Below are 26,353 nucleotides of genomic sequence, written 5' to 3'. Positions count from 1 at the left end.
TGGAGCACCTCCTGTGAGTAATTAAACAGTTTTTCATACGAAACAAGTAATTGCGGGGAATGAGTTTACAAGTTTGTAGCTTATGTTAGGCATCATAAAACTTTAAAGGGGATCTCTACCCAAAAACTGCACCTTTGCATAATTCAAATATATCATTCTAAGCAATGTTCCAATATAGTCATTAAGAATGTTCAGTGTTTTATGTGTCTCAGTCTTTACGCTCTCTTTGCACCTGGTTCAAATCAAGAGTCAGCACCAGACAACAGAAAATATTACTTCAAAAATATATTTCCATTTGTAATAACTGTAACTGTGATACCTTTCTGTATTGTCATGTTGAAAGTAAATTCATTCTTGTTTCTTTCAATTTCAGTTGATTTTGGCCTTGCCACAGTAGGGCCCATCAGTACAAGTAATGGAGGAACCCTCTGTTGGATGGCACCTGAAGTCCATGCATGTTTTACAAGAAGAGTACATTATGTCTGCAAGGTATAATTAATAAAATAGTTGTCATTTAGTTTAATTTTTATGAAAGTGATTAAACAAAATGCACTATTTAAGCAAGAATAACAAATTCATGCCAAATGTAATTTGTAGAGCTTTTTTTTCCCAGTAGAGACTCTTGAAAATGTAAAATGATAAATGTGTATAGTTAAAGTTGGCTACTGGAAATGTTTCATAGTAATACAACGTAGCTTGGTTTTAATGCATTAGTCATTTAGCATCCCATATTGACCTTGAGACAGGATGAGGAGGAATAGTCAGTAGAAGTATCTTTATCATCTGTAACAATAATTATGATTTGTTTCCTAAATGGGTGTTGCTTTTTTTTTATTTTCTAGGTGGATGTGTGGTCTTTAGGAATCATAGAAATGGCAGAATACGATCCTCGTAAGTAATCTAAAATAACATTTTGCGTGCGTTTATGTTAATTTGCGGAGGAGTGTTTTGAGGAAGGTCAGGGGGTATCACCCATTCTATAACAATGAAACATGTAAATTGGCTGTGAATGAGAGAATCTTTTCTGTGCTTTTATTATAATGGTGTTTTCGGTAATTTGCATATGTTACTTTCTTTTTTAGTGATACACTAGAAAGCAAGATATAACTTCTTGTTTCAGAGACAGGAGCAATCACATAAAAGATATAGCCTGTGTCTTTCCTGTATCCCCTTAGGCTAATGGCAAATAATGTGTTTTCTCTGCTGCTGAGAAACTGCAGATACAGCCATATACTGCCCTATATGTCCAATATCTGTCTGTCACTGTGCACACGCTGCAAATTCCATCCAGACTGAATTTATTTACTTGTAATGTATGAAAGAAGGAAATTATCTTCATCTCAAAAAGTTAAAATAAATCATCGGTTGGTTCTGATAATAGAAACTCATCAGAATATTTGATGTAGTCACTCCTCTATTGTACAATGCTGCAAAATATGTTGTGCCTTGTAAATTTGTAAGAATAACAATAATAATATTGTGTTCTCTTACACTTACAGCGCACATTAAACTCCATGGTACTGAGATTTCCGAAAGGATTATGAATGGTCCAGCTCCAGTTATAAAACTGGAAATATGGTGAGTCATTTTTATTCATAGGAAATGGGACTTCAGGTGGCCATAGTCGTTAAAATTACAATCTTTCCTGGAAAAGATCTTTCCAAGAAAGATTGTTCATTTCAATACATGTAGAGCTGCATTGTCAGATATAGAGGTAGAAACAATAAAATTCTACCTTTATCTGTAGATTCAGCACTAACAATGGGCAATATTGGGGTACCTTCAAAGGCTTCCGATCCAAATTTTTCGGCCAGCCCGATCGATAAGCCAACCCATATCCAAGTCTTCTGCCAATATCGGTTGGCTCGTTTCCCACCATACACGCACTGAATAGGGTACCAGAATTTTTCTTGTACAATATTATTGGTGCATCTATGGCCACCTTAAGCAGTGAGGGTGGGGGAATGGTGAAAGAGACACTGGAGCATAAGGCTGGGGAATGTGTTAAAGTTGGAAAGAGATAAATTCAATGAGCTCAAATGTAAATGTCACTACTGTATCTACTCTATCCATTGCTGTGATGATGGGCTGTGTTCAAGTTATTAATATTCTTTTAGAGACATCACCCTTTTCATAAATTCAAGAGCTTACACTTGCAAAATGATTCAATGAAAAGAAACGTGTCCCATTTTATGTAGTTAAAGTGTGCTTCAAAAGCGGATTAGGCTCCTTGCAGCCCCGGCTGCAAGCCGTACCCCCTGCCAGGGCAAAGTATACATGTAGCAAATAAAGCAGCAGCACTCCGGTATCTTTGAAAAATATAAAAACTGTACTCAAATGCCATAGGCAACGTTTCGGGCTACGCAGGCCCTTTGTCAAAATGTCTCCCATTTTAATTCCCTATTACCCAACAGACTTCAGTTTTCTTTTTGAATAATTCTGGCTCTTTGTTTTATTACATCATCAGTGACACTTCTGCACATTTTCTTTCCCCCCAGGAGTAATAGATTCCAGAGATTTATTTATAAATGTCTTCAGAAGGATCCAGCCAACAGACCATTTGCAAAGCAACTCCTATTCCACAGATTCATCACATATAATCGAGATGAAGGCGAGGTGCAATATAGCATAGCAGAGCATATAAAGAAAGGTAATGTATTTCTCAATAAAAAAATGGAGAAATTGCATCACATGCATGCAAAATCTGCCCCTAAGTATCGATGCTTTTAGGGCAGGGCTGTCCAACTGGTGGCCCCCCTTCTGTGCCCCCCCCCACCTAACTGCTGTGTTTGCTTACCATATGTAAAATTTAAAAGGTATCACTACAGAGATTAACTGGCCCCTGCATTGTTTAAACCTCAAATTAAAACGAATCCCCTGTATTGTTCACACAAGTGATCCCCCTGCCTTATTCACAAGTGTGACACCTCTATTGTTACTGTGTGTGCCATTCTCTGCTTGCCCAGTGCTGCTTGTGTCTGCCATTCTCTGCTTGCCCAGTGCTGCTTGTGTGGGCCATTCTCTGCTTGCCCAGTGCTACTTGTGTGTGCCACTCTCTGCTTAGTCAGTGCTGCTTGTGTGTGCCATTCTCTGCTTGCCCAGCGCTGCTTGTGTGTGCCATTCTCTGCTTACTCAGTGCTGCTTGTGTGTGCCATTCTCTGCTTCCCCAGTACTGCTTGTGTGCCATTCTCTGCTTGCCCAGTGCTTGCCTGTGTGGGCCATTCTCTGCTTGCCCAGTACTGCTTGTGTGCCATTCTCTGCTTGCCCAGTGCTTGCCTGTGTGGGCCATTCTCTGCTTGCCCAGTACTGCTTGTGTGCCATTCTCTGCTAGCCCAGTGCTGCCTGTGTGTGTCATTCTCTGCCTAATCAGCACCTAACCTAACTGTGGTTAATCAATAAGCTCATTATCAAATAAAGGAACCTTTCTAATTCTTTCAGCATTTAAATCTCTATTTGTATTTTGATTGATATCTCCAACTATGCTATGCCAGCACATCAGAACTGACTCTTCACATTCAGCAGATAGGACTAGAAATATTAAAAAAGGGAGAAATAAAGCTTTATATAGAAGGCTAGAAATGCTACACATTATGGTTTGGGCTTCTCTACTAGCCAAGGGCCCCCACTGCCCTTTAGCAGTGAAGATCTGAGCCTCGGAAGTTTACCATCTTTCTACTGATTTATAGCACATGCTTACAATATATATATATATATATATATATATATATATAATGTGTATATATATATATATATAATGTGTATACAGGATATAAATATTAAGCATGTGCATGTCACTGACACTTCTGATAAAATTCAAGATGGGAAGTTCTAGCCGTATTCGGTTTTAGGATTTAGTTATACTTTAACACCACTTCCCTTAATCAATTGAGCAACGAACTCATATATTTAAAATGGTCCAGTATTTTTTTCTGTGCTGATAACTAATTGAACAAGATGCTTATAACTTTTTTAATTTTGTACTGATTTAACAGGAATTCGAGTTTGAATTGAATGTTTATGCTATTTTTATTTCTGGTGCTAATGGTCCTTTAAAGGGGAGCATATCTTCTTTTTCAACATGCGTCTATGGTTTTTATGCAGTGGCGGAACTACCTGGGCCCGCACCCCCTTAGGGCCCCCTGGCAGCGCCAAACGCCACTGAAATCAACCAGACAGCGCGCCGTACGGAGGGGGGCGGGGCCCGGCTGCACATCACGCACCAGGGCCCGCCCCCCTCTAGGACACGAATCTTACTTTCCAACTTTCTTGTACTTGAGAGCAATTGTATGGGAGGAGAAGACATTGTTTACAGTTACAGAACTCATTAACGGTCATTTACTTACATCTAAACTTCTGTCTGGGGACTGGCTATACAGCATCAGCAGGCAAAGTTGAATCCTGTCACCACTCCCTGCTATAGGGCAGGCTGTAAGTACAGGCCTCCATTATACAGTAACTAGTAGAAATAAGTCTAAAGCAATTGGACTTTCTGTGTCTCTCTGTAAACATTTGCCACTCATCCATGTGGCATTGAAGAGGCTCCCTTTGCAGCAGGGCCGGAACTAGGGGTAGGCAAAATAGGCACCCGCCTAGGGCGCAATCATGGGGGGGGCACCCTTTTAAGGGGAATTTTTTTAGCCCTTTTTTGCATGGCCTTTGATAGTTTTTCAATTTCAAACCCCCTCTTGCCCGTGATTTGTACTGCCAACCCCCTTCTTGGCCCCTGCTGGCACAGGTACATATTTGTGGGCAATATCCCTAAACAGATGATTAGGGGCAATAGGATGGATTTTCAGCTGCTGCTGGCACAGATACATATTTTGGAACAGTATGATAGATTTTTGACTGCTGCTGGCACAGGTAGATATTTGGGGCAATATTGTGGAATTTTTGACTGCTGCTAGCACAGGTACAGATTGGGGGCAATATTATGGATTGGCTGCTGCTGGCTCAGGTATATGGGGCAATATGGTGTCTGCTGGAACAGTTACACAGATGTTTGGGGTAATATGATGGATTTTTTTGGCTGCCGCTGGCATAGGTGCAGATTGTGGGTAACAATATGATTGTTGTTTTGGTTTATGCAGGCACAGGTACAGATTGGGGACAATCTGAGGGATTGACTGCAGTTGGCACAGGTACAAATGGGGGCAATATGATAGGTGCTGGCACAGGTACACGAGGCAACATGATGGCTGCTGGCAAAGGTACAGGGGGCAATTTAAATGGTAAGGTGGGAAATGGTAATGCAGATCTGGGTGGGGGGGTACCCTTGCCTAGGGTGCCAAAATACCTTGGCCCGGCCCTGCGGTGCAGTCTACAGTCACTTGCAGGCCCTGACTTGCATGTTTTAAAGGGGTGGTTCACCTTTAAAGGGATACTGTCATGGGAGAAAAAAAAATTTCAAAATGAATCTGTTAATAGTGCTGCTCCAGCAGAATTCTGCACTGACATCCATTTCTCAAAAGAGCAAACAGATTTTTTTATATTCAATTTTGAAATCTGACATGGGGCTAGACATTTTGTCAATTTCCCAGCTGCCCCATGTCATGTGACTTGTGCTCTGATAAACTTCAATCAATCTTTACTACTGTACTGCAAGTTGGAGTGATATCACCCCCTCCCTTTTCCCCCCAGCAGCCTAACAACAGAACAATGGGAAGGTAACCAGATAGCAGCTCCCTAACACAAGATAACAGCTGCCTGGTAGATCTAAGAACAACACTCAATAGTAAAAACCCATGTCCCACTGAGACACATTCAGTTACATTGAGAAGGAAAAACAGCAGCCTGCCAGAAAGCATTTCTCTCCTGAAGTGCAGGCACAAGTCACATGACATGGGGCAGCTGGGAAATTGACAAAATGTCTAGCCCCATGTCAGATTTCAAAATTGAATATAAAAAAATCTGTTTGCTCTTTTGAGAAATGGATTTCAGTGCAGAATTCTGCTGGAGCAGCACTATTAACTGATTCATTTTGAAAATTTTTTTTTTTCCCATGACAGTATCCCTTTAAGATTACTTTTAGTATGTTATAGAATCGTTGATTTTAAGAAAACTTTTCACTTGGTCTTCATTAAATACTTTTCATAGTTTTTGAATTATTTGCCTTTTTCCAGCTTTCAAATCGGGTTCATTGATTCCATCTAAAAAAAATAAATGCTCTATAAGGCTAAACATGTATTCTTGTTGTCACTTTTTATTACTCATATTACTTTTCAGACCTTCCCCTAATTATATTCCATTCTCTTATTCAAATCAATGCATGGTCTCTGTGCTTCAATTTGTGCAGAGTGCAGAGATCTTTTTGAATTGCTTTACATGCAGGCCAGGGTAAAAAGTAGAAAAAAAATGATGGACTGTGCCAGTTTTTATGCACTTTACTCCATGCCCTGAATAACAACCCCTTTAAACTCAATTTAACAAACAATTCTTACTGCAATGGGAGAGGGGAGAAAAAAGGGGAAGAAAGTAAAAAACCAAACAATCCAACAGTGCTTTGTTATATAAAAAACACATAAGTCTCACAGGTCCTGTTTATTGTCCTCATGTTATAGATGTATATAGGTGACACTTTATGTTAGTTGGTTAAAGAGACTAATGTTACACACTGTTCACCATCAGGGTAGCACAGCCAATAAATTTTTTGTCTTCATTATGCAGTTCAAGCGAAACATTGAATTCTCCCTGAAAAAACAGACACAGAGTAATCAATCAAGGAATAATCAACAATGCAAAATGTATTCTTTGTAACATTTTTATTTTCTAATAGGAAGCCATGTCTAACTTGCTAAAATTCAGGAGTTTAACTAGGGGGCCTGGACCTCTTGCAAGAAAAAAAAAACAATTCCAGGCCCCTCAACACATTATTTTGGCTCATCCTCGATGAGAACAAATCACAGATCACCCATGACCCCCAGTCTTTGATTTAATAAGGAATATTTTAGTTATGTATCCTTTTCAGATAACTTACTGTTACAAAAATAGTATGGCCAACTGCAGCTTCTAAAGCCTAGTTTTTGTGAAACAGCTAATTTAAATTAGATTTAATTCCATTAGTCCTAGCATTTTTTGCATACTAATTTGCATACTAATTTTTACAAGTCATCCCCTTTACAGGGCTCACCTTGAAGTTGAGCTTTTTGTATGTTATAGGGTGGCCAGTTCTAAGCAAATCCAACTGGTCTTCATTATTTATTTTTTAAAGTTTTTGAATTATTTGCCTTTTTCTTCTGACTCTTTCTTTCCATCTTTCAAATGGGGTCACTGACCTCATCTAAAGAAAAATATTTCTGTAAGGCTACAACTATAATGTTATTGCTACTTTGTTTTACTCATCTGTCTATTTAGGCCCTCTCCTATTCCTGTTCTGGTCTCTTATTTAAATCTCTATATGGTTGCTAGGGTAATTAGGACCCCAGCAACCAAATTGTTGGCAAACTGGAGAGCTTCTGAATGAAAAGATAAATAAAAAGATAAATAAGTCAAAAATCACAAATAATAGAAAACCAATTACAAATTGTCTCAGCATATCACTCTCTACTCAAAGCTGAACAACCCCTTTAAAGACCTAAGTCTGCAACTTTTGCCTTCTATTGTAATAGAGGTTGGCTTTCTTTAAAGAAGTGGACACATCTCAGGACATGAAGAATCCCCTATAGGACAATAGAAACCAAACAGCATTAACAAACTAAACATTTACAAATATAATCATGTTCGCTAAAGTTTATTCCTTCTCCCCCCCCTGGGCAAATGCCCCTAATTTTTTTACTCACCCCTCCATGCAGATTCTGACCTCGGAGTTCATGGCAGCCTGGGGGGGGGAGGGGGGTCTACCCAGGGTAAGAGGGGGGGTTTCTATTATGGGTTGAATTCTCCTTTAAAAGGGTTGTTCATCTTTAATTTAAATTTTAGTATGATGTAGAGAATGATATTTGGAGACAATCTGCAATTAGTTTTAATTTTTTGTTATTTGTGATTTTTGAGTTATTTAGTTTTATTTGGCAGCTCTCCAGTTTTGCAATTTCAGCAGTCTGGTTGCTAGGATCAGAAGAAGAAAGCTAATGATCCAAAAACTATAAAAAAGAAAAAATGAAGACCAACTGAATAATTGCTTATAATTAGCCATTTTATAACATACTGAAAGTTAACCACCCCTTTAAGGGACAATGCTTTTTTTTTAAATGGGCCTAAACCCTCTTTAAAACTGTCACATTGCACCCACCCCCAGTTTTCTGAAGTAGATGACCTAAAAACATGAAGTCAAATTTACATAAATCAGATGGGATTCTCACCGAGGATTTCTTTGCATTATACTAAGTCAGAATGCCAAGAGTGCTGGGGAAAAGTTTTAAGCAACCCTGATGTTTTTGTTTTTTGATTCTACAATTTTAATATTATTGTTAGTCCCTCAACTGGAATATTAATAGGAGAGGGACTGAGTAACAATACAATTAAAATTGTAGCCTCACAGAGCAACATTTACAGTGACCCCCATTTAAAAGCTGGAATGAAGCAGAACAGGAATGCGCATAATGAAAAACAATAAAAAAAAAAAGTTTTTTTTTTCTTTTTCATTCTCTTTAAATAATAACAGAAAGAATACAGTGCTACATGCATTCACTTACTTTGGGAATAACTGGGATATGAGGGATGATAGGGTGATCAATCTGTATAAATTCTAAAAACAAAATCAATGCACAATTAATATCTATTCAAAACAATGAATGTAGTACAAATATCTTACAAAAATGATTTGACTCTACTCTATGGATCCAGGGAGAAATTTTCTTGCCTTTTTTTAACCACTAAGGTATTTACTCCCTCCTTCTGGTTACGTTCACTTTGGCTTTGATGTTGTTGGGCATAGGCGGAGGGTGAAATTTTTGTTTGGGGAGTCTAAGGATGGACTATACACAGACTGACCTAAAGCTAATCTCAGAAATGGATTTTCTGCTGGTGTAAAAATGATTCTCTCCCCCAAACAACTTCTAGAATGCCTACTGACTTTCAGGAAAACAGAAAAAGCAGAAGTGCAGGTGGGCGTATGTTTCACCTTAAAATGCTCAGGATGTAAAAGTTCTTACACATGCACTTCCATGAGGTTCCAACTGAGGTCACATAAGAGGGGTTATCTATCCATCCACATTCACAGTTATTCCCCTAAAATCTAATATGGGGGGGGTCATCATTTTGTGTAGTGTTAAGTGGAAGCTTTATTCTTCACATTTTCTAAACTGAAAATGTGCTGTAGACTGAAGTCTGGTTGGTTGGTTGGTATGGGCTCTTAACCGAAAGCAAACACTGCACCACTTACAATTTATTTCGACCCTGAGGTCTAAAAAAGTATAAACTGCTGGAACATTATTATAAATACTAGACATTAAGCCCGTTAAACATACAACATATGTAGCCAGAGACGGTCCGTGGGGCACATGCGCAGTAGCGCAATCCCACGGACACAGGGACTGGACGCAGAGACACTTCAACTTTATTATATAGGATTGTGTCCTAGGTAAGTTAGCTTAAATGTGCTTTTGTTACTTTTACAGAGATGAAGGCAGTGGGTATTGACACCCCAGTAACTTATATGCTGCGAGATGCAGTGGGCAGTGACACCCATTACATTATATGTAGTCTGATGTAGTCTATATTTACAAACCAAGCTAATTATATACAGTGGGTACTGATGCCAGACATTCAGACATGCCCCCCATGCTGTCATACTACACTGAAACATAGGTTTTTATTCCTGCCATGCAGTTATTTTAAGGACTAAACTAACCAAACTAACCAAATATGCAAAACAATGACAAAAGTAAGAAAAAAAATTCAAGTGCAAAAACAAAAAACACCCAAAAAGCACATTTTGCTTTTTCAGTGGAAAGAGTTTATTCAGGACTGTTGCAAGGTTGATAAGGATATTACTGATGCTAGGTAAAGTTTAAGTGAGCCAGCCTTTAGAAGATGAACAGTATTTTGCCATAGAACCTGTGGGAGTGGCATGAATCTGTAGCACATGAGTTAGTGAGGCACTTTGTCAGCTTTCTACAGTTCCTTCAATAAGATCTCCCAAGATCCACCTACATCTTTAATTTGATTGGTGAAATTTTTGTCTGTCAAGAAAACCATGCTCTGATTGGAGGGGTCACAAGGGGAAATATCCAACCAAATCACAGTTGATTGTAGCAGAACCGGGAAGGGTGACAAGAAGCTTTCTACTGTTTAAAGTAGTAGTGCAGCACAGGTCAGTAACAGATTAAGGTGCCAGGCAGATTTGGGGAGGCTTAGCTTTCCTGAGCCTTATTGAAAATCCGCCGATGTTGGTGGGCCCACACAGACCACACTGCTTATTACACATACATATCTGTTATTCTCAGTATCGGACTGGCCCACCTGGATACCAGGAAAACTCCCAGTGGGCCCAGGTGTCAGTGGGCCCTTTCACTTCTAACCATTTGGCCAGTTTCATGGTCATTCCCTATTTCTTTATGGGTAAAAAAGAGATAATATTGGAAGAACAGAGTATAGTAAGAAAATATAAAATACCAGGAAAATAAAGAGTGAGGAGAGGAGGAATAATAGTTTGGAAAGTGGGCCCACAGTCTAAAGTTTTCCGGTGGGCCCCATGCATCCCAGTTCAACACTGGTTATTCTAATGCAGGGGTGTCCAAACTTTTTACAACGAGGGCCAGATTTGGTGAGGAGAAAATGTGACCATTCAGCCTGACATTCTTTGATTCGAACCATTAAGTTTATATTCATGAAGCTGCTGGGCTGCTGGATCCCAGGCAAAATGAAATGTGAAGCCACTAAGCATTCACTCTGGTGACTTTCTTCAATTTTAGACAATTTTTGGGGCAAAAATCTGCTGGACCAAAATGTCTAGAGATTGACCCATTTTACCAATATTTATTGAAATTGTATTCACTGTAGTTACACTCCTGGTGACAGGCAAATCTGTCCCATTTTGCTTCATGGAAAAATATGCGAAAGTGAAAATTTTAAAAAGGTGTATTTTCACATATATTCATTTATTTTTTCACTGCACACATTGTGCTATTTTTGGGCTACAGTTGAAGTGCCTCCTGGCTGGTTTTCTTGCTGACTTTGGCTGTTTTTGAAAATTAGACCTGGCAACCCAGCCTGTGACTGATCATGGGGCTCATGAGGCGTGGGCCTTGCTCTCCTCCTCAGCCAATAATAAAAGCAGTGCAATGCTCTATAGACACTGGGACTGAACCAGCAGCAGCTGTAACACAATGACAAGTACCAGTCTAAAGCAGTGCAACTATAATTCCCAGCATTCCCAATTGGCCAGACACACATCAGCTGGGACAGCATACTTATATATAAACAGGCAAAGGGAGAATGGTTTAGTCATGCCTGCATGGACACACGGGATAAAAGCAAACTTTCCCCTGACACACACATGTATAGCCCGTGGACGGCAGTACAGAGGAATGCTGGGAGTAAGCTGACAGATTGACAGGAGAGCGTCAATACTTCCGAGACAGGGCAGGAGGTTGCAGTGCAGCGCATGTAATAGGGACTTTACTCACTGAGAATGAGTGCTCCACCCGAATGCTTTCAGCTGCTCTAAGCTCACGGGCACATCTGGCTTCCTCTGATCCTCCACGGAATTGTCCACTGAGAACAGTACACTGAGCTCAGCACATGCGTCTCCTATTAGCTGCCTGCAACAACCATGTCTGCCCACTGTGCGTTGCCATAGGGACAGCAGTGCAGACTGCGCCACGCCCACCTCCAGCTGGCATAGCGGGCGCTCCAGCAAGTGCCATTGGATCCGGCAGCAGCTGTAGGAGGAGCGCTCCGCTACAAGGACACGGCGCCTGCTGGCCATTCTGACACATTGTAGCATATTCTGGTATTTTTTAGGAATTTGCCGTGGGCCATAGTTTGGACACCCCTGTTCTAATGCTAGAGAAGGTTGTATATATATTATGACTGCTAGAAAATCAAGGTGTGAAAAGGAATAACCACATTATGCAAAACATTCAATCTGTACTATTAGTATCAGTAGTATTGTGATTATTGTTATTATTATAGTTATATCTTAATAATTTGTAAAAAATTATGTGTTGTGTTCTCAAGGGAAGAAAGGCAGTCTTCCCACCTCAGAACTTACTGTTAATATTTTGTTCCATGTGTTATTGAAGAATTTTTAAAGTTATAATGACACAAAAACACTACTTTTCAAAATATGAATGTACATGAAAAGTTACCTATAGGTTGTTTATCGATAGTAGGGCTGCATTTGTAAGTAATTGTTACTTGAAGTTTCTAAACCTGACTCTTTTGCCAACCTGACTGTCCTTTCTCAACCTGTTAGTTAATTTTTAATGATAACGGACAACTGCTGCACAAATATGGCAGCCCCCTCATATCGGGAAACACAAGGAATCAGATAGGTAACGTAACACCATCTGGAAAGTATTTTTATGGCAAAATTATAAATAGCATGCAGACACAATGTTATAATAAATTTAGGTACTGGTGCCAGTACCTCTTTAAGACTCAAAACTGGTGAAAAATGTGCAGGTATTTATTAAAGGGGTTGTTCACCTTCAAACAACTACTTGTTATCAGATAGATCATCAGAAATAAAGACTTTTTCCAATTAATTTCTATTTTCTATGTGTCACCGTTTTTCTAATATTGAAGTGTAAAGTGTAATTTTTCACCTTCTAAAGCAGCTCTGTGAATGGTTAACAGTTCTAAATTGATACATTTATTTGATTTCTTACAGGAAGAGGAAAAAGAGAAATTTCCGCACACCACAAGTGAAATTTCCAAGACATTTCTTATCTTTGTTCTGCTGAGCAGAATCCCTACATTTCATTACAGGCAGCTGTTAGAATTGATACAGTAGTTGCTAATACTCCAGAGATGCTGCTGAGAAATGTATCAACTAAATGTTGCAAAACTGTAACATTTTATGGTCTGAGCCTGAATTACTGAGCTGCCAGACTGAAACGCCAGAGTCAGGAACATTCAATTTTAAACTTAGATTTTGGAAAAACAGTAAAAAATAAATAATGGAAAGTAATTGAAAATAGTCTTTAGTTCTAGGGAGCAATCTTAAAACAAGTGAACTGAAAAAAGTGTTTGAAAGGTGAACAACTCCTTTAAACTTCAACATTAAAGAGCAAAGAGTTGTGTATGAAGATTTTCATTCATCCAAGTCATGATAGTTAGAAGAATTAAGTCTAAAGCAACTGGACTTCCCCTTCCTGGAATTCCCTGGGCTTTTACCCTCTTTGAGTTTCAGCTAACCCAACTAAATAAGTTCAATTGAACCATTCTGATTAGATGTATTTTGTGACTTTAAAACCCCCTTAAAGGCAAAAAAATAAAATCCCATTTTTACTTTCTTTAATGAAAAAGAAACCTATTTCCAATATACTTTAATTAAAAAATTTGTACCGTTTTTATAAGAAACCTGACTGTATTCAGTAAAATTCTCCCTTTATTTACTACTGGGCAGGGAAGCAATCATACTTATGAACAGCAGGGGAGCCCCCTCCTTACTTCCCAGCCATGCAGAACTCAAGCAGCCTTGTTTGTTTCCCTGTAGAGCAGCCAGTGACTGTGTAGAGATTTGTATTGGATTTTATTTTTGCCTTTACATCCCCTTTACTGTTTCCAACTCCAGCTGCAGGGACAAAGATCATGGAGCCAGATTTAAACAGATAAACTGGGATTCTATTTGGAGGATTATTTTGTTGCAGCCACTGGTTCTGCAGAGTTGGAGAACATTTGTATTAAACAATACAAAAACTATAAAATCCACATTAGATTACATGCCATCACAGGACCCAGTGCAGTCTGCCTATTCTGATTATTAATCAGTCTTGCTGTGCTGTTTTGATAATTTATGACGATCCCTAAGCAGCCCAGACCACACTGAGCATGTGCAAAGATGTTTAACAAAGTTACAAGATGGTGACCCCCTGTGGCCAACTTTAAAAGCATAAATCGTTTGTTTGATTAGGCTTGTGGTGCTGTACGTTCATGTTTATGCTTGGTATACAAAATACAGCATTTCTAGCCTTATTCTAGTTTAGACTTTACTTCCCCTTTAAGGGTTTAAATTCCCCACTGAAGAAGCCGCTCAGATGAGTGGCGAAATGTTTTCACAAAAACTCAGAGTCCAGTTGCTTTTGATTTTACTCTGCTAGAAAGTCCAAATACATTCTGTATACAAAATTATCTCTAGCACAGAGAATGAATGTCTCACTTGGAATATAAGTATTTGTGACCATATACACAGATAAAAAATATATACAAAAGACTTATTTTTATAAAAGAATGAGAATAAAATCTGGTTAGTGCACAAAAGGATGTCATTATATTACAAACTCCATTCTGAACATTTTAACAAGCAATCTGTCTCACAAATCTATAACATCCATGTACTAGACACACTTATTTGTAAAGTTATTTACAGAATGAATTATGATAAAAAAAATATATAATGGTGTAACTACCTACTGCATGCCAAGCTAGATTTTAATGACAAAAGAGATGTTTATAACAGAAAGTAAGATTTTATAGCACAGGATTCATTCTTTCCCATAACAGATAAAATATCCATTCTGTGAAGGCAAAGCAGTCAGACAAGAAGCAGGTTACTACAATAAGAATAGCCATAACACCTAAAAGTATCATATTTATGTTTTACATACTTTTCTTTCTCTAGAATCATTATCAGTGCATCATTATCTTTCTAAGCCATTTGTAAGAACTCACAATTAAGAACCAGCAGCTCTTATAGGAAATGTTTGTTCATGTTTATTACTAGGCAGCACAGGGGACATTAGAGGTCACCCTCTATAGCAGGTCAGATAGTATTCTATGCCTTAGGAATGATGCAGCCATGTGGAGCAGAGCTGGCAACTTTTTATCTTCTTTGTTATACGGCAATGCACTTTGTTCTCATCAGTTCAGTAATATGACTGACAGTATTGCTTCTGTAACACCCTCTTGGCACCCCCCCCTGGTGCAAAGGTTGTAAATTAATACCAACTTACAGGTCCTGAGTCCCCTTTGCAAGGTGAAAGGGTACTGGGAATTCTTCTCCGGCAGTGCCTCCACCTAATGGGATCTGGGAATACACCTGCGGGTGGCCCCATTAGGTATAACATTTAACACACACTTTGCTTTTATAAAAACATCAACTTGAAACATCAAGAAAGTGTAAATAAAAGAGTGAGTAAAACTGTACATTTGCATTCATACAATCTACCCACTTCCCTGGGAACATGTGGCAGTCCCATCCTGGCACCTCCCTGCTAGGCAAAGTCCCGGACTACTCCCTTTGGCAGAATCAGAGAGTGTCAGTCCCTTTTCCCCAAAAGAGTATCAATGTCACAGGGAGCACTACCTGCCCAAATACCTTTCCCGCTGGAAAATATTTGCTCCCACGTGGCAGGCACACAAACAGCCTGTTTCCCAAACAGGAGATTGCTGGATTCTTCTTCTTCTACCCTCCCTCAGGCAACACTCACCCCGGTGATTAACATAGATGGGTAGGCTCACACAGAGCTGGAACAGGCATCCACAGCGATGCGGTCTTTAGCAGCTCCAGGCTCTCCTAGCTGAGCACACAACAGGGCTTTAAATCCTTCAGGGTATTGCTCCCAATGCTGTCCATAACATGAGCACCGTTACCCCCTTGACTCCTCAAATCCAGCTCACAACGTTATCTATAATATAAGCACACAGAATTCCAGATTTTGAAGCTCCAGACCCTCCAAGTCTAGCTCCAAGGCTTGGGGCCGTCTACCCCAGCATCAGAGGCCGACTGCCTCTACATCTTGGCAGCCTGAATCACTATATACTCATGAAATATTATTCACCAGTCAGATGGCTGCAACAGTAAATCTGTAAACTGTAACAACGGCTGTGTGAGCACATGGCATCTCCTTTTATAGTGATGCAGCTGCGACACCTTGTGGTTTCCTCCAATATCTGCCATGCTGCACCCTCTGGTTTCAACACTCACCTCCAGACACTGATGCATCTTTATCTTAAAAAACTTTAAATTCATTTGGCAGTAGAGTTGCCCTGATTTCCACCTGTAACTCACCACAGCAGTGGCTGCTGATTAGTTTTTTGAGGGGAAAGCACACAGCAGCCCTCCTTCCATCACTGATAAACTGGGTGTCTGTACTACTGAAAATAGAGTGTGGTCCTAGGGGCACATTTACTATGGGTCCAATATTGAGGGTTAATTAACCCTCGATATTCGTCCATGGAAGTTAAATCCTTCGACTTCGAATATCGAAGTCGAACGATTTACCGCAATTCGTTCGATCGAACGATCAAAGGAAAAATCGTTCGATCGAATGATTCGAAGGATTTTAATCCATCGATCGAACAATTTTCCTGCGATCAGAAATTGCCTAGAAAGCCTATGGGGATCATTCCGTAATTTGGATTTTCATATCTAAGTCTACTAGAAAAACATTAAATAAACCCAATAGTCTTATTTCAACTCCAATAAGGATTCATTTTACTCAGTTTGGATCAAGTACAAGGTACTGTTTTATTACAGAGAAAAAGGAAATCATTGTAAAAATTAGGATTATTTGGATAAAATGGAGTCAATGAGAGATGACCTTCCTGTAATTTGGAGCTATCTGGATAACGGATTTCTGGAGAAGGAATCCCATACTTGTACCATAAAGCAATGCCAGCATAGATATTCCCTTGTCCTATGAAAGAACATTTTAAGGTATAGATATTGTAAAAACTTATAAGAACACATCTTTGTTCCATATCAGTACTCTTCATTTTATTTGCACAAGTTGCAGTAGTCATATCTAGGGTTGCCACCCGGCCGGTATTTACCGGCCTAGCTGGTCAAACACCCGCCAAGGCCGGTAATTTGTAATACTCTTAAAAAAAAGCCCTTGGCCCATCCCCAATTCGTTCAGTACTTACTTTTTTTTCCAGGCCCTTAAAAAAAAGCCCTTGGCCGCCCCCAATTCGCTCAGTACTTACCTTTTTTTTCAGGCTTCTGGCCATTGCGCGTGTTGCTCCACCCCTTTTGCATCACGGACCACACCCTTCTGTTCTTGCCCCCCACCGGCCGGGATAATTTTGTTAGAAAAGGTGGCAACCCTAGTCATATCTTTATAGAAATTCTCAGTTAATAGACTGCCCATGTATCATTTCCGTCTCAATTAATTAAACTCATTAGGTTTGCTTCATTAAATAAGAATACAACATATTCCTTTGTTTATATAATACTGAGCAAATCCTTCAGGTTCTAATTGAATTGACTCTTTCGTTAAAATCACACGTTTAATTACTTTCTCACACCTGTCCCCCTTTTGCTTAGATATTTTAATTAACATACTCACAGTTTATCACTATAAAAAGCCTTTGACATGTTCTTTATAATCTGCTTTCATACAATCTGACAAAGTACATTCACAGATTTTGCTTTGGTCTGTTAATCTAAACTCTGGCTGTGAGATGAAAGATGATATACGTTACTTTACTTTAGATTACAGTGCACAAAAGCTACATTTATTCTTTACTCTTCCTTATGTATTTGTGCTGAGAATTAGTTATCACTTAGAATTATGTTAATTTCCAATTTGTTACTTATCTGTTAAAGGGACCCTGCATTATAAAAAAAAATAATAATTTCCAGTATACAGTCATTCCAAATTTCTACTGGTTTTTAAGTTATTTGTAAATGTAATTGATGAACCATTATAACTGCCATTGCTTGCTACAACTAAGTATATTGTCCAGAGAAAAGCATGGGTCCTTCTCCATCAAGGATTTTTCTACTGCAACTTTGACAATTTGCTTTCTATACAGTACCTTAATCTGTATGGCCCCCCTCCAAAGGAACTCTTATAGAGTATTGCATGCAGATTACAGAAGACTAGAAACAGGAACATAGGCAGACTTCATAGTCAATAACTCACCAGCATAATAATATGGTCCACATCATTTATACCATCATTACAGCTTTACCCATTTTGTACTACTAGGCATGAAACGTCTGTTTTTGTGGATCTTTGGTGTGCCTAGTACTTTTTGTATCTCTATTGCATGCAGATTGCACACAATTGTTTATGAGAATGTTAGATTATCTCCTTGGGGTAAGTGTAGGGGTTATTGCGGGGTGATTGAATGGGATTGGGATACAGTTTTGTGGAGAAATTTGTTGTGCTGACAGGTGCCAATAAACAATATAATTTCACTATGTGATCTGTTTTGCTGAAAAAAAAACCACATGGCCTTTTGCACTGTTAAAAAAACCAAAACAAAACTACAGACACTATTATATGCTCCTTGCCTTCCAAATTAATCACAGGGACCACAGCCCTACCCAGTACTACCCCTGTCTATATACAGACCTCTCTAGTTGGTCATTGCTCTGAGGGATGTTATTAAATGGATAGAGAAGGGGATTTCTGAACAAATTTAGCTGGTGCAGTGTAGGACAATGGAAAGGGCAATGCTGATATTATTACAAAGCGAAAACTTCTTAACTTCAATATAATGCTGCCTTCTTATTGAGCTCAGTGCATTTTGGTGAGTTTCCATAATGTTGACAACAAAATATTCACTATGAATGAGCCTGGAATATCATAATACTAAAATATACTAAAAGAATACTAAACACAGGCTTGGGATATGTAGCACTGAGGACATTTTACATATTGGGTGAGCTGTTTTAGGGTCAGGCCACATAAACAGATTGGGGGAGATTAGTCGCCACAGCGACAAATCTCCTCTTCTTCGGGGCGACAATCTCCCCGAACTGCCTTCCCCCTCAAATTGGGGAGATTGTCGCCCCCAAAGAAGTGGAGATTTGTCACTGGGGTGATTAATCTCCCCGTATCTGCTCGTGTGGTCTGACCCTAAGGCTTAAACCAATTAAAGAATCAATTACAAACACAATGGGTGTAGTCAATAGATGATCACATATTGAGTTTGAATATAAACCCATATATATACAAGAAATCATCACATGCAGGTCTTATCTTGGTCAAAAAGGTGCATTTAATGCACAGCCAATATTTGGGTTGTACAGATACTTGATTGGGAGGTTATGGAATTAATGAGGAGTTTATTCATTTTTAATTGTGAGTAGCTCATTTTTTGTTTTTCTAACCAGATCCAGACTCTCTCTATTTCTCCCCATTTATTTGACCTGGAAAATTTGAACACAAGTAAAAGCATTCATGGATACATTGTTTAAATAAATTACCTCCTTTTTTTCTCCCACAGAAGGAAAATCTTGGTGCGGAACTCTCACAAATAGTATAGTCATAGTTTAAGAACAATTGTCCATTAAAGTATGCTGTGATGGCCAAAAAAAGTTCCTTTATATTATGCCCTTTGAGAAAACAAACAAAAGAAAGTCAAGTTTTATCTGAAGCCATTTAATTATCCAGCATGTTCTGGACTGTTGCAGAAAGCTCAAGCCACCCCACATAAACATGGGTATGATAAAAAATACTCCATGCAAACCAGTGAGAATATACTAACTGTATATCATACTTTGTTCAGAATAATGCACTAATAATGCAGATGAATATCACTGGTGATGTTTCCCATAGCAAGCAATTAACAATTAAAAGTTAGATTTGAAAAGTCACCTACAAGATTGAAAACAAAGATCTGATTGTTTGCCATGGGTAACATCACTGTTAGTAAACACGCTCCAAAATAAGTATAAGAGATGGAAGCCAATTACATATTGTCTCAAAATATGACTCTCTACATCATACTAAAAGTTAAATCAAAGCTGAAGAACCCCTTTAAGAAAGCTCTGGCTAAACATCTAAATCTGGTTTCAGGGATAACACTGCAGTATTATGACATTAGATAAATGTAATTAAATCTAATCATCTTTGTTTAAAACATTCTCCTACTATTTTTTGACCCTTGTTACGTTACTGTTTATGCAGAGAATCATGAAATACAAGAATTATTCTGCAGTCCATTATTAGTCACCAATTTTACTTACTTAAAAGCACCCCAAATCTCAGTTTCATATCTTGTGCAATAGGGGAGCAAAGGCTCAAGTCAACTCCAAAATCTTGCAGAGGATCTGTTACAAGGGAATGATAAACTAAATCATAAAGTGCATTTAGATAGCATGCAGAATGTACAGTATATATTATGGGCGCACTAAGCTGTAAAGCATTGTTTAAAGTGGAATTTTGTGTGGTAAAAAGAAAGAAAAAGTCAATGATATGCCATTTGTATAAAATATAATACAGTGTATAAAATATGTCTTATAAACTGTAAGTGTAGTTATATGTATAATGTATGTATACATACGTGCACAAATACTGTAGAAATGCTGTTCTATTGCAAAGACAACTTTTTACAACTTACATTTTGGTACAGGTATGGGACCTGTTATCCAGAACGCTTAAGACCTGGCGTTTTCCGGATAATTGATCTTTCTGTAATTTGGATCTTCACACCTTAAGTCTACTAGGAAATCATGTAAAGATGAAATAAACCCAATAGGCTGGTTTTGCTTCCAATAAGGATTAATTATATCTTATTTGGGACCAAGTACAAGGTACTTTTTTATTATTACAGAGAAAAAGGAAATTGATTTTAAAAATTTGGATTATTTGGATAAAATGTAGTCTACGAGACTCCATTTCATAATTCGGAACTTTCTGGATAACAGGTTTCCGGATAACAGATCTCATACCTGTACTGCTCAATCAGTTAATGAACACAACAAAATTCAATAAAATAAACCTAATCAACCAGATAACAGTATCTATATACTCTTCAAAATTTGCATACATTTGTGTAAAAGTTCCATTTCTTATTGTATAATTTTTATAGCCAATGTGCTCAATAAATTCACTATAATAAGAATTTGGACTCGGTCCTAAATACTTTCCATGTGTATCCTAATGAAGTATTCAGCAGTATTTATGGTTCAAACATCAAACAAAAATAATAAAAAAGTCTATTATTTCCAATCACAATGGAACACCTAGAACTGGGGAGGTCTGGGATTCAAAATAGACCTGGCATTTCAAGAATATAGAGAACAAAATAGACCCCATAGGTCCAATAAATAGTGACTGTCTATGGCATGTTACAGCAGCCCCTCTGGCATTGTCAGAATAAACAGATTGCCAGTCCAGGCCTGGAGATTGGTATGTCCCAAATATGTGGTTTTTAAAGACTTTGCTAAACGGTGTAGAGAGCAGTGAAGCCAACACTCCATGTGCCCAGGGCCTAAGCATTAAGTAGAAACCACTTTTGCTGATTATAACTCCTAGTTGGAAATAATAGAGTTACTGTGAATGTGGTTCTACAGTATGTGCCAAAAGTTTCTGGACACCTGCCTGTTCAACATCTCTTTCTCAAACCAAGGGTATTGCTATGAAGGTGGTCCTCTCATTGAAGCTAAAACAGCCTATACCCTTCTTCAGAGAGGGATTTTCATTAGATGTTGGAATATTGATGGGATTTGCTTCTATGTATATGTCAGAGGTTCAGCATGTGTGTTGGCTTATTAGGCCTAGCTCACATTAATATCCAATAGGTGTTTATGGTGTTTAGATGTTGCATTGAGGTCAGGGCTCTGTGCAATCTAGTCAAGTTTTAACTCTCATCTTTACAGTTCTGTATGGACACTTTGTTTCTTGCTGAAACAGATTTCTCAAACTTTTGGAAAGTAGAAAGCTCGGAATTGTCAAGATTGTTATTGTATGCTGTAATATCGCCTGTGTCGGCAGTGATGTGACTAAAATATCCAGGGCACAAATGATGTAGTGAAGCGTCTCACTGTAAGTTCACTTTTCGTTTTAAATGCCATTACCTTTACTATAAAAGGCTAATGGCACACAAAGCTATTTCAATCATTTACTTTGAATGGAAATCACCTGTAAGAGCCTGGTCCTATCATCTGCAGATGGTTATTTTAGATAAAAGCCTCGGGGTTGGGGGTGGGGAAGAATTCAGGTGTTTTAGTTGCCACATAATTACAAAATACTTTGGCAACAATATGCTCGAAATCCATTACCCTAATAAATGTATACTTGTTTAAATGCCCATAATAATCCATGATACTCAGGGGGGGGGAACTAAAAGGGGTCCATTGCTCATCATGAGTGCAATGAATAAGGCTTACGTTGAACACACTTTTTGGCTTATGTTTAACCAAGTAAAATGTATGTCTTTGTTATTTTTCCTGAGCCAAACAGTGAATTTCATGTTTGATTCTTGCAAGGTAATCAATTAGATTACCAGTGCACAGATAATCTCCCTTCATAATGGACTCCTGCTTATAGAACAGCCACAACAAGGGTTAAGAGAATTGATTATCTCTAGTTAAAGTAACAGGTATTTACAGGGGATGTAGTAAGTGTGAAGAAAACCAGTGGGCCATTACTGCTTTACAAAAAATGTGGATTTTTAAAATTGAAACAATAGTCAGAATTTCTTGTTCATTAATGACTTAGGGGAGGGTATTAGAAGAAATGTATCAGTGTTTGCAGATGACAACAAATAGTCGCCCAATTAATTCCATCCAGGATGGGAAATCATTGCAGCACGGTCTTGACAAACTGGCAATCTGGGCAGCTAAGTGGCAAATGAGATTCAATGTTGATAAATGTAAAGTCATGCACCTGGGATGTAAAAATATGCAAGTCACTTATACCCTTAATGGGACTGCACTAGGCAACTCCATTATGGAAAAGAACATTGGAGTCCTTGTAGATAATAAACCTGGCTGTAGCAAGCAATGCCAGTCAGCAGCTGCAATGGCAAACAATGTATTCAGCTATATTTAGAGGGGCATTGATTTGAGGGGAAAGAGGGAGGGGGAGACAGATTTACAAAACTTCTCCTGTTAATCTATACCACTTTCCCAACCACATAAAAATGATTACGATCTGCAGCAGCAGTTATAGAGAATACAGTGCAGTATTTATATACACAGGTGATAACATTTGTTGTAAAGTCATCTATATCTAAAAATAACATTTTACACTTGGATGTTGAGCTATAATATATTTTTTTTCTCTTTACAGCTGCTGATCTTCATTATAGTTAAGTGCCTGTATTACCAGTGGTGAGAATAACAACTTGGAAAGTATTGTGGCACTGTAAAAGCAGGTATAGTAGCTAAGCTGGTAACTATAGCAGTAGTGGGATAACAGCCTCTGGGAAGGGACTGTGGCTGTGGGATAGCAGGTATAGTAGGGAGATAGTGTGCCTATAATAGCAGTTGGGATAATAGTCTCCGAGAAGGGAGTGTAACTGTGGGATAGCAGGTATAGTAGGGAGAGATGGTGCCTATAGTAGCAGTGGGAATTATAGTGGGAAATTCACTAAGAATCGTTGTTGTGCCAGCGTCCGCTTCGCCGCACTTCGCCAGGCATATTTTCACCAGCGCTACGCAAATTCACTAAAATCCGAAGTTGTGCTCAGGGGAAGCGTAAGGTTGTGAAGTTGCACTAGCGTTAATTCGCCAAGCAAAGCAAAGTTACGCTAGCGATGGTTAATTTGCATACGGCGCCAAATTCAAGTTACAATGGAGGTATATGTAGCAGCACTACACAAGTCTCGGAAACCTTCAAAACAGCAAATAAAATTTTTATTTTTCCCTAAACATGTGCCCACTGTATAGTTAAGGTGCCATGAGTTAAGAAATGTTGGGGGGAAGGAGGGTAGCCCCAAAAAAAAAAAATCGATCTTTTTCAGCCTATCATCCATAAAAAATGAAAAAACCCCAGCGTTTTTTGGGACTTAGAAAAATTTTTAACTTTTTTTGAAGCAATCCCTATCTACTCTATTGCACTTCGCCTGGTCTGAGGTGGCGAAGGAAGTCTGGCGTAAAAGGTAGCGTTCAGAATAATTTACGCCAGGCGTAAGGGTGCGAAGTAACACTAGCGAATTTACGCCAGCGTCCATTAGTGAATCGGCGAATTAACGAAAATGTGCTATGCTGGCGCTTCGGCGTTTAGTGAATTTGTCCCAGAGTCTCTGGGAAGGGACAGTGACTGTGGGATATCAAGTATAGTAGGGAGAGATGTTGTCTATAGTAGCAGTGGGGATAATAGTCTCTGGAAAGGGACTTTGGGATAGCAGGTATAGTAAGGAGAGATAGTGCCTATAGTGGCAGTGAGGTAATAGTCTCTGGGAAGGGACTGTAGCTGTGGGATAGCAGGTATAGTAGGCAGAGATGGTGTCTATAGTAACAGTGGGGATAATAGTCACTGGGAAGGGACTGTGGCTGTGGGATAGCAGGTATAGTAGGGAGATATGGTGCCTATAATAGCAGTGGGATAATAGTCTCTGGGAAGGGACTGTGGCTGTGGAATAGCAGGTATAGTACAGAGATATGGTGTCTATAGTAACAGTGGGGATAATAGTCTCTGGGAAGGGACTGTGGCTGTGGAATAGCAGGTATAGCACAGAGATATGGTGTCTATAGTAACAGTGGGGATAATAGTCTCTGGGAAGGGACTGTGGCTGTGGGATAGCAGGTATAGTAGGGAGATAAGGTGCCTATACTAGCAGTCGGATAGTAGCCTCTGGGAAGGAAGTGTAGCGATGGGATAGCAGGTATAGAAGGGCAATATGGTGACAATTGCATGTTACATCAATATTGCAAATCTTCTATGTTATTATTATTTTGAAGTACAAATTTCAGCATCCAGCGACAGATAAAAGCTAAGGACAGTTCAACTGTGTCAAAGAAAAAATAATTCTATCAAACTTACCACAACTTTTGTAAAATGCTTGAAAGTTACCGGTATTGCAGAGTGTATGTGTTGGCCATTCCGTCATTTCTCCAGGACAAAACAATAACAAGCTAATCACAAAAGCAAAATAGATTTTCATTGTAAGGAAGTGTTTATTCCGCAGAGAGAGGTAGTGTCTCTCCACCTGTCTATTAGCGATTCTCCCTACTATTCAAGTAAATGCTTGAAAATAGGCTAAAAACTAGAAAGCTACAGGACACACCACATTCTTGTTATTCTAGTTAGATTTGCTTTCACTTCCTGGTTTGACTTCTACTGTTTTTTTTGTTTCTCCACTGTTGTTACACAAAAGAATCTGTTCCTTACCTTTATCAGAACAAGCAAAGTGCCAAGTAACCTTCAAATCTCCACACAAATATGTTTTTGCAGTTTATTTAAGGAATTATTACAGTCAAATAATATATACCCTATTTAGAACATGGTTTCCAGATCACTGGAAAACTCAGGGATGGTTAATGAATGGCTGCATGATGGGAGCTGTTGTCCAGAAACCATAGACTGAAACCTATGGGGTGCCGTTTGTCCCAAATACATTCTGTATACAAAACTATCCCTAATACACAGAATGAATGTCTCTCATGGTATATAAGTATTTGTGACCATACACAGAGAAAAAAAATATACAAAATACTTATTTCTATTAAAGAATGAAAACAAAATCTGGTTAGTGCACAAAAGGATGTCATTATATCACAAACTCCATTCTGTACAGTTTAACAAGCAATCTGTCTCACAAATGTATAACCTCCATGTAACAGAAACACTTATGTGCAAAGTTACTTACAGAATGAATTATGTAAAAACAAAGTTGGACATAATATATAATAGTGTAACTAACTAGTGCTTGTCAAGCTAGATATGACTGACAAAATAGATATCTATGACAGAAAGCAAGATTTTATAGTACAGGATTCATTCTTTCCACAAAATGACAGTTTTGTTCCACAAAACAGATAAAATAACCATTCTGTGAAGCAACACTGTCAGTCACATTCCTGAACCAATAAGAACAAAGCTTATTGCCATATACAAACAAGATGAGAAGTGGCCAGCTCTGCTCCACATGGCTAAGGCAAAGTATCTGGCCTGCTATAGAGGGTGCCCTCTAATGTCCCCTGTGCTGCATAGTAATAAACATGAACAAACCTTTCCTAAAAGAGCTGCTGTTAAACACTACAGGTTCCTAATTGGAAGTTTTTACAAATGGCTGAGAAATATAATGCTACACTTATAATGATTGTAGAAAAAGAAAAGTATGCAAAACTTATATAAATATGATCATTTTAGGTGATATGGCTATTCTTATTGTAGTAACCTGCTCGTGTGGCCATTTTGGTTAAGGGCATTCCTGCTGTTTTGCCATTATCTTATGACTCACTCCTGTTCCTCTTTCTGTCTAAACTGAGAGTAATAATGGGACAGGCCACACCCACCTGCGATGTTGTATTAAATGTACCAGAAGTTACTGTGCTTGTCTGGCTGCTTTGCCCGACTCTCAGAGTCAGTTATAAGTTTTGCATATGATAGTTAGACTCCAATGTCTC

General features: G+C 38.7%; 2 protein-coding genes across 2 annotated transcripts; one reads left to right on the top strand and one right to left on the bottom strand.

Moving 5' to 3' along the window:
- The first annotated feature begins 784 nt into the window (after positions 1 to 784).
- Positions 785 to 2,730, top strand: LOC121394470 (germinal center kinase 1-like). The gene is made up of 3 exons (XM_041565626.1): positions 785 to 891; positions 1,500 to 1,578; positions 2,499 to 2,730. Exons 1-3 carry the CDS (start codon positions 873 to 875, stop codon positions 2,728 to 2,730), a joined length of 330 nt encoding a protein of 109 aa, XP_041421560.1. The 5' UTR covers positions 785 to 872.
- Positions 2,731 to 6,498: 3,768 nt separating this feature from the next.
- On the bottom strand, positions 6,499 to 25,059 carry LOC108719121 (lymphocyte antigen 86). The gene is made up of 5 exons (XM_018267763.2): positions 24,768 to 25,059; positions 20,024 to 20,107; positions 19,262 to 19,390; positions 8,628 to 8,680; positions 6,499 to 6,687 (listed from the first exon to the last, which is right to left on the bottom strand). Exons 1-5 carry the CDS (start codon positions 24,886 to 24,888, stop codon positions 6,604 to 6,606), a joined length of 471 nt encoding a protein of 156 aa, XP_018123252.1. The 5' UTR covers positions 24,889 to 25,059; the 3' UTR covers positions 6,499 to 6,603.
- Between the last annotated feature and the right edge of the window lie 1,294 nt (positions 25,060 to 26,353).

This window comes from Xenopus laevis, chromosome 6L (assembly GCF_017654675.1).
Source record: "Xenopus laevis strain J_2021 chromosome 6L, Xenopus_laevis_v10.1, whole genome shotgun sequence".
Classification (NCBI taxonomy): domain Eukaryota; kingdom Metazoa; phylum Chordata; class Amphibia; order Anura; family Pipidae; genus Xenopus; species Xenopus laevis.
This window is presented reverse-complemented; position numbering and strand designations above follow the sequence as displayed.

Bases quoted from the DNA above. Each gene is read 5' to 3' on its own strand.
- LOC108719121 (XM_018267763.2), bottom strand. From the start codon at position 24,888: ATGAAAATCTATTTTGCTTTTGTGATTAGCTTGTTATTGTTTTGTCCT. The intron at 20,108-24,767 runs GTAAGTTTGATA...CCCTTGTAACAG, and splicing joins AGCATTTTACAAAAGTTGTG to ATCCTCTGCAAGATTTTGGA. The intron at 8,681-19,261 runs GTAATTTATTTA...TTTTGTTTTTAG, and splicing joins CTGTGGGAGAAAAAAAGGAG to AATTTATACAGATTGATCAC.
- LOC121394470 (XM_041565626.1), top strand. The intron at 1,579-2,498 runs GTGAGTCATTTT...CTTTCCCCCCAG, and splicing joins GTTATAAAACTGGAAATATG to GAGTAATAGATTCCAGAGAT.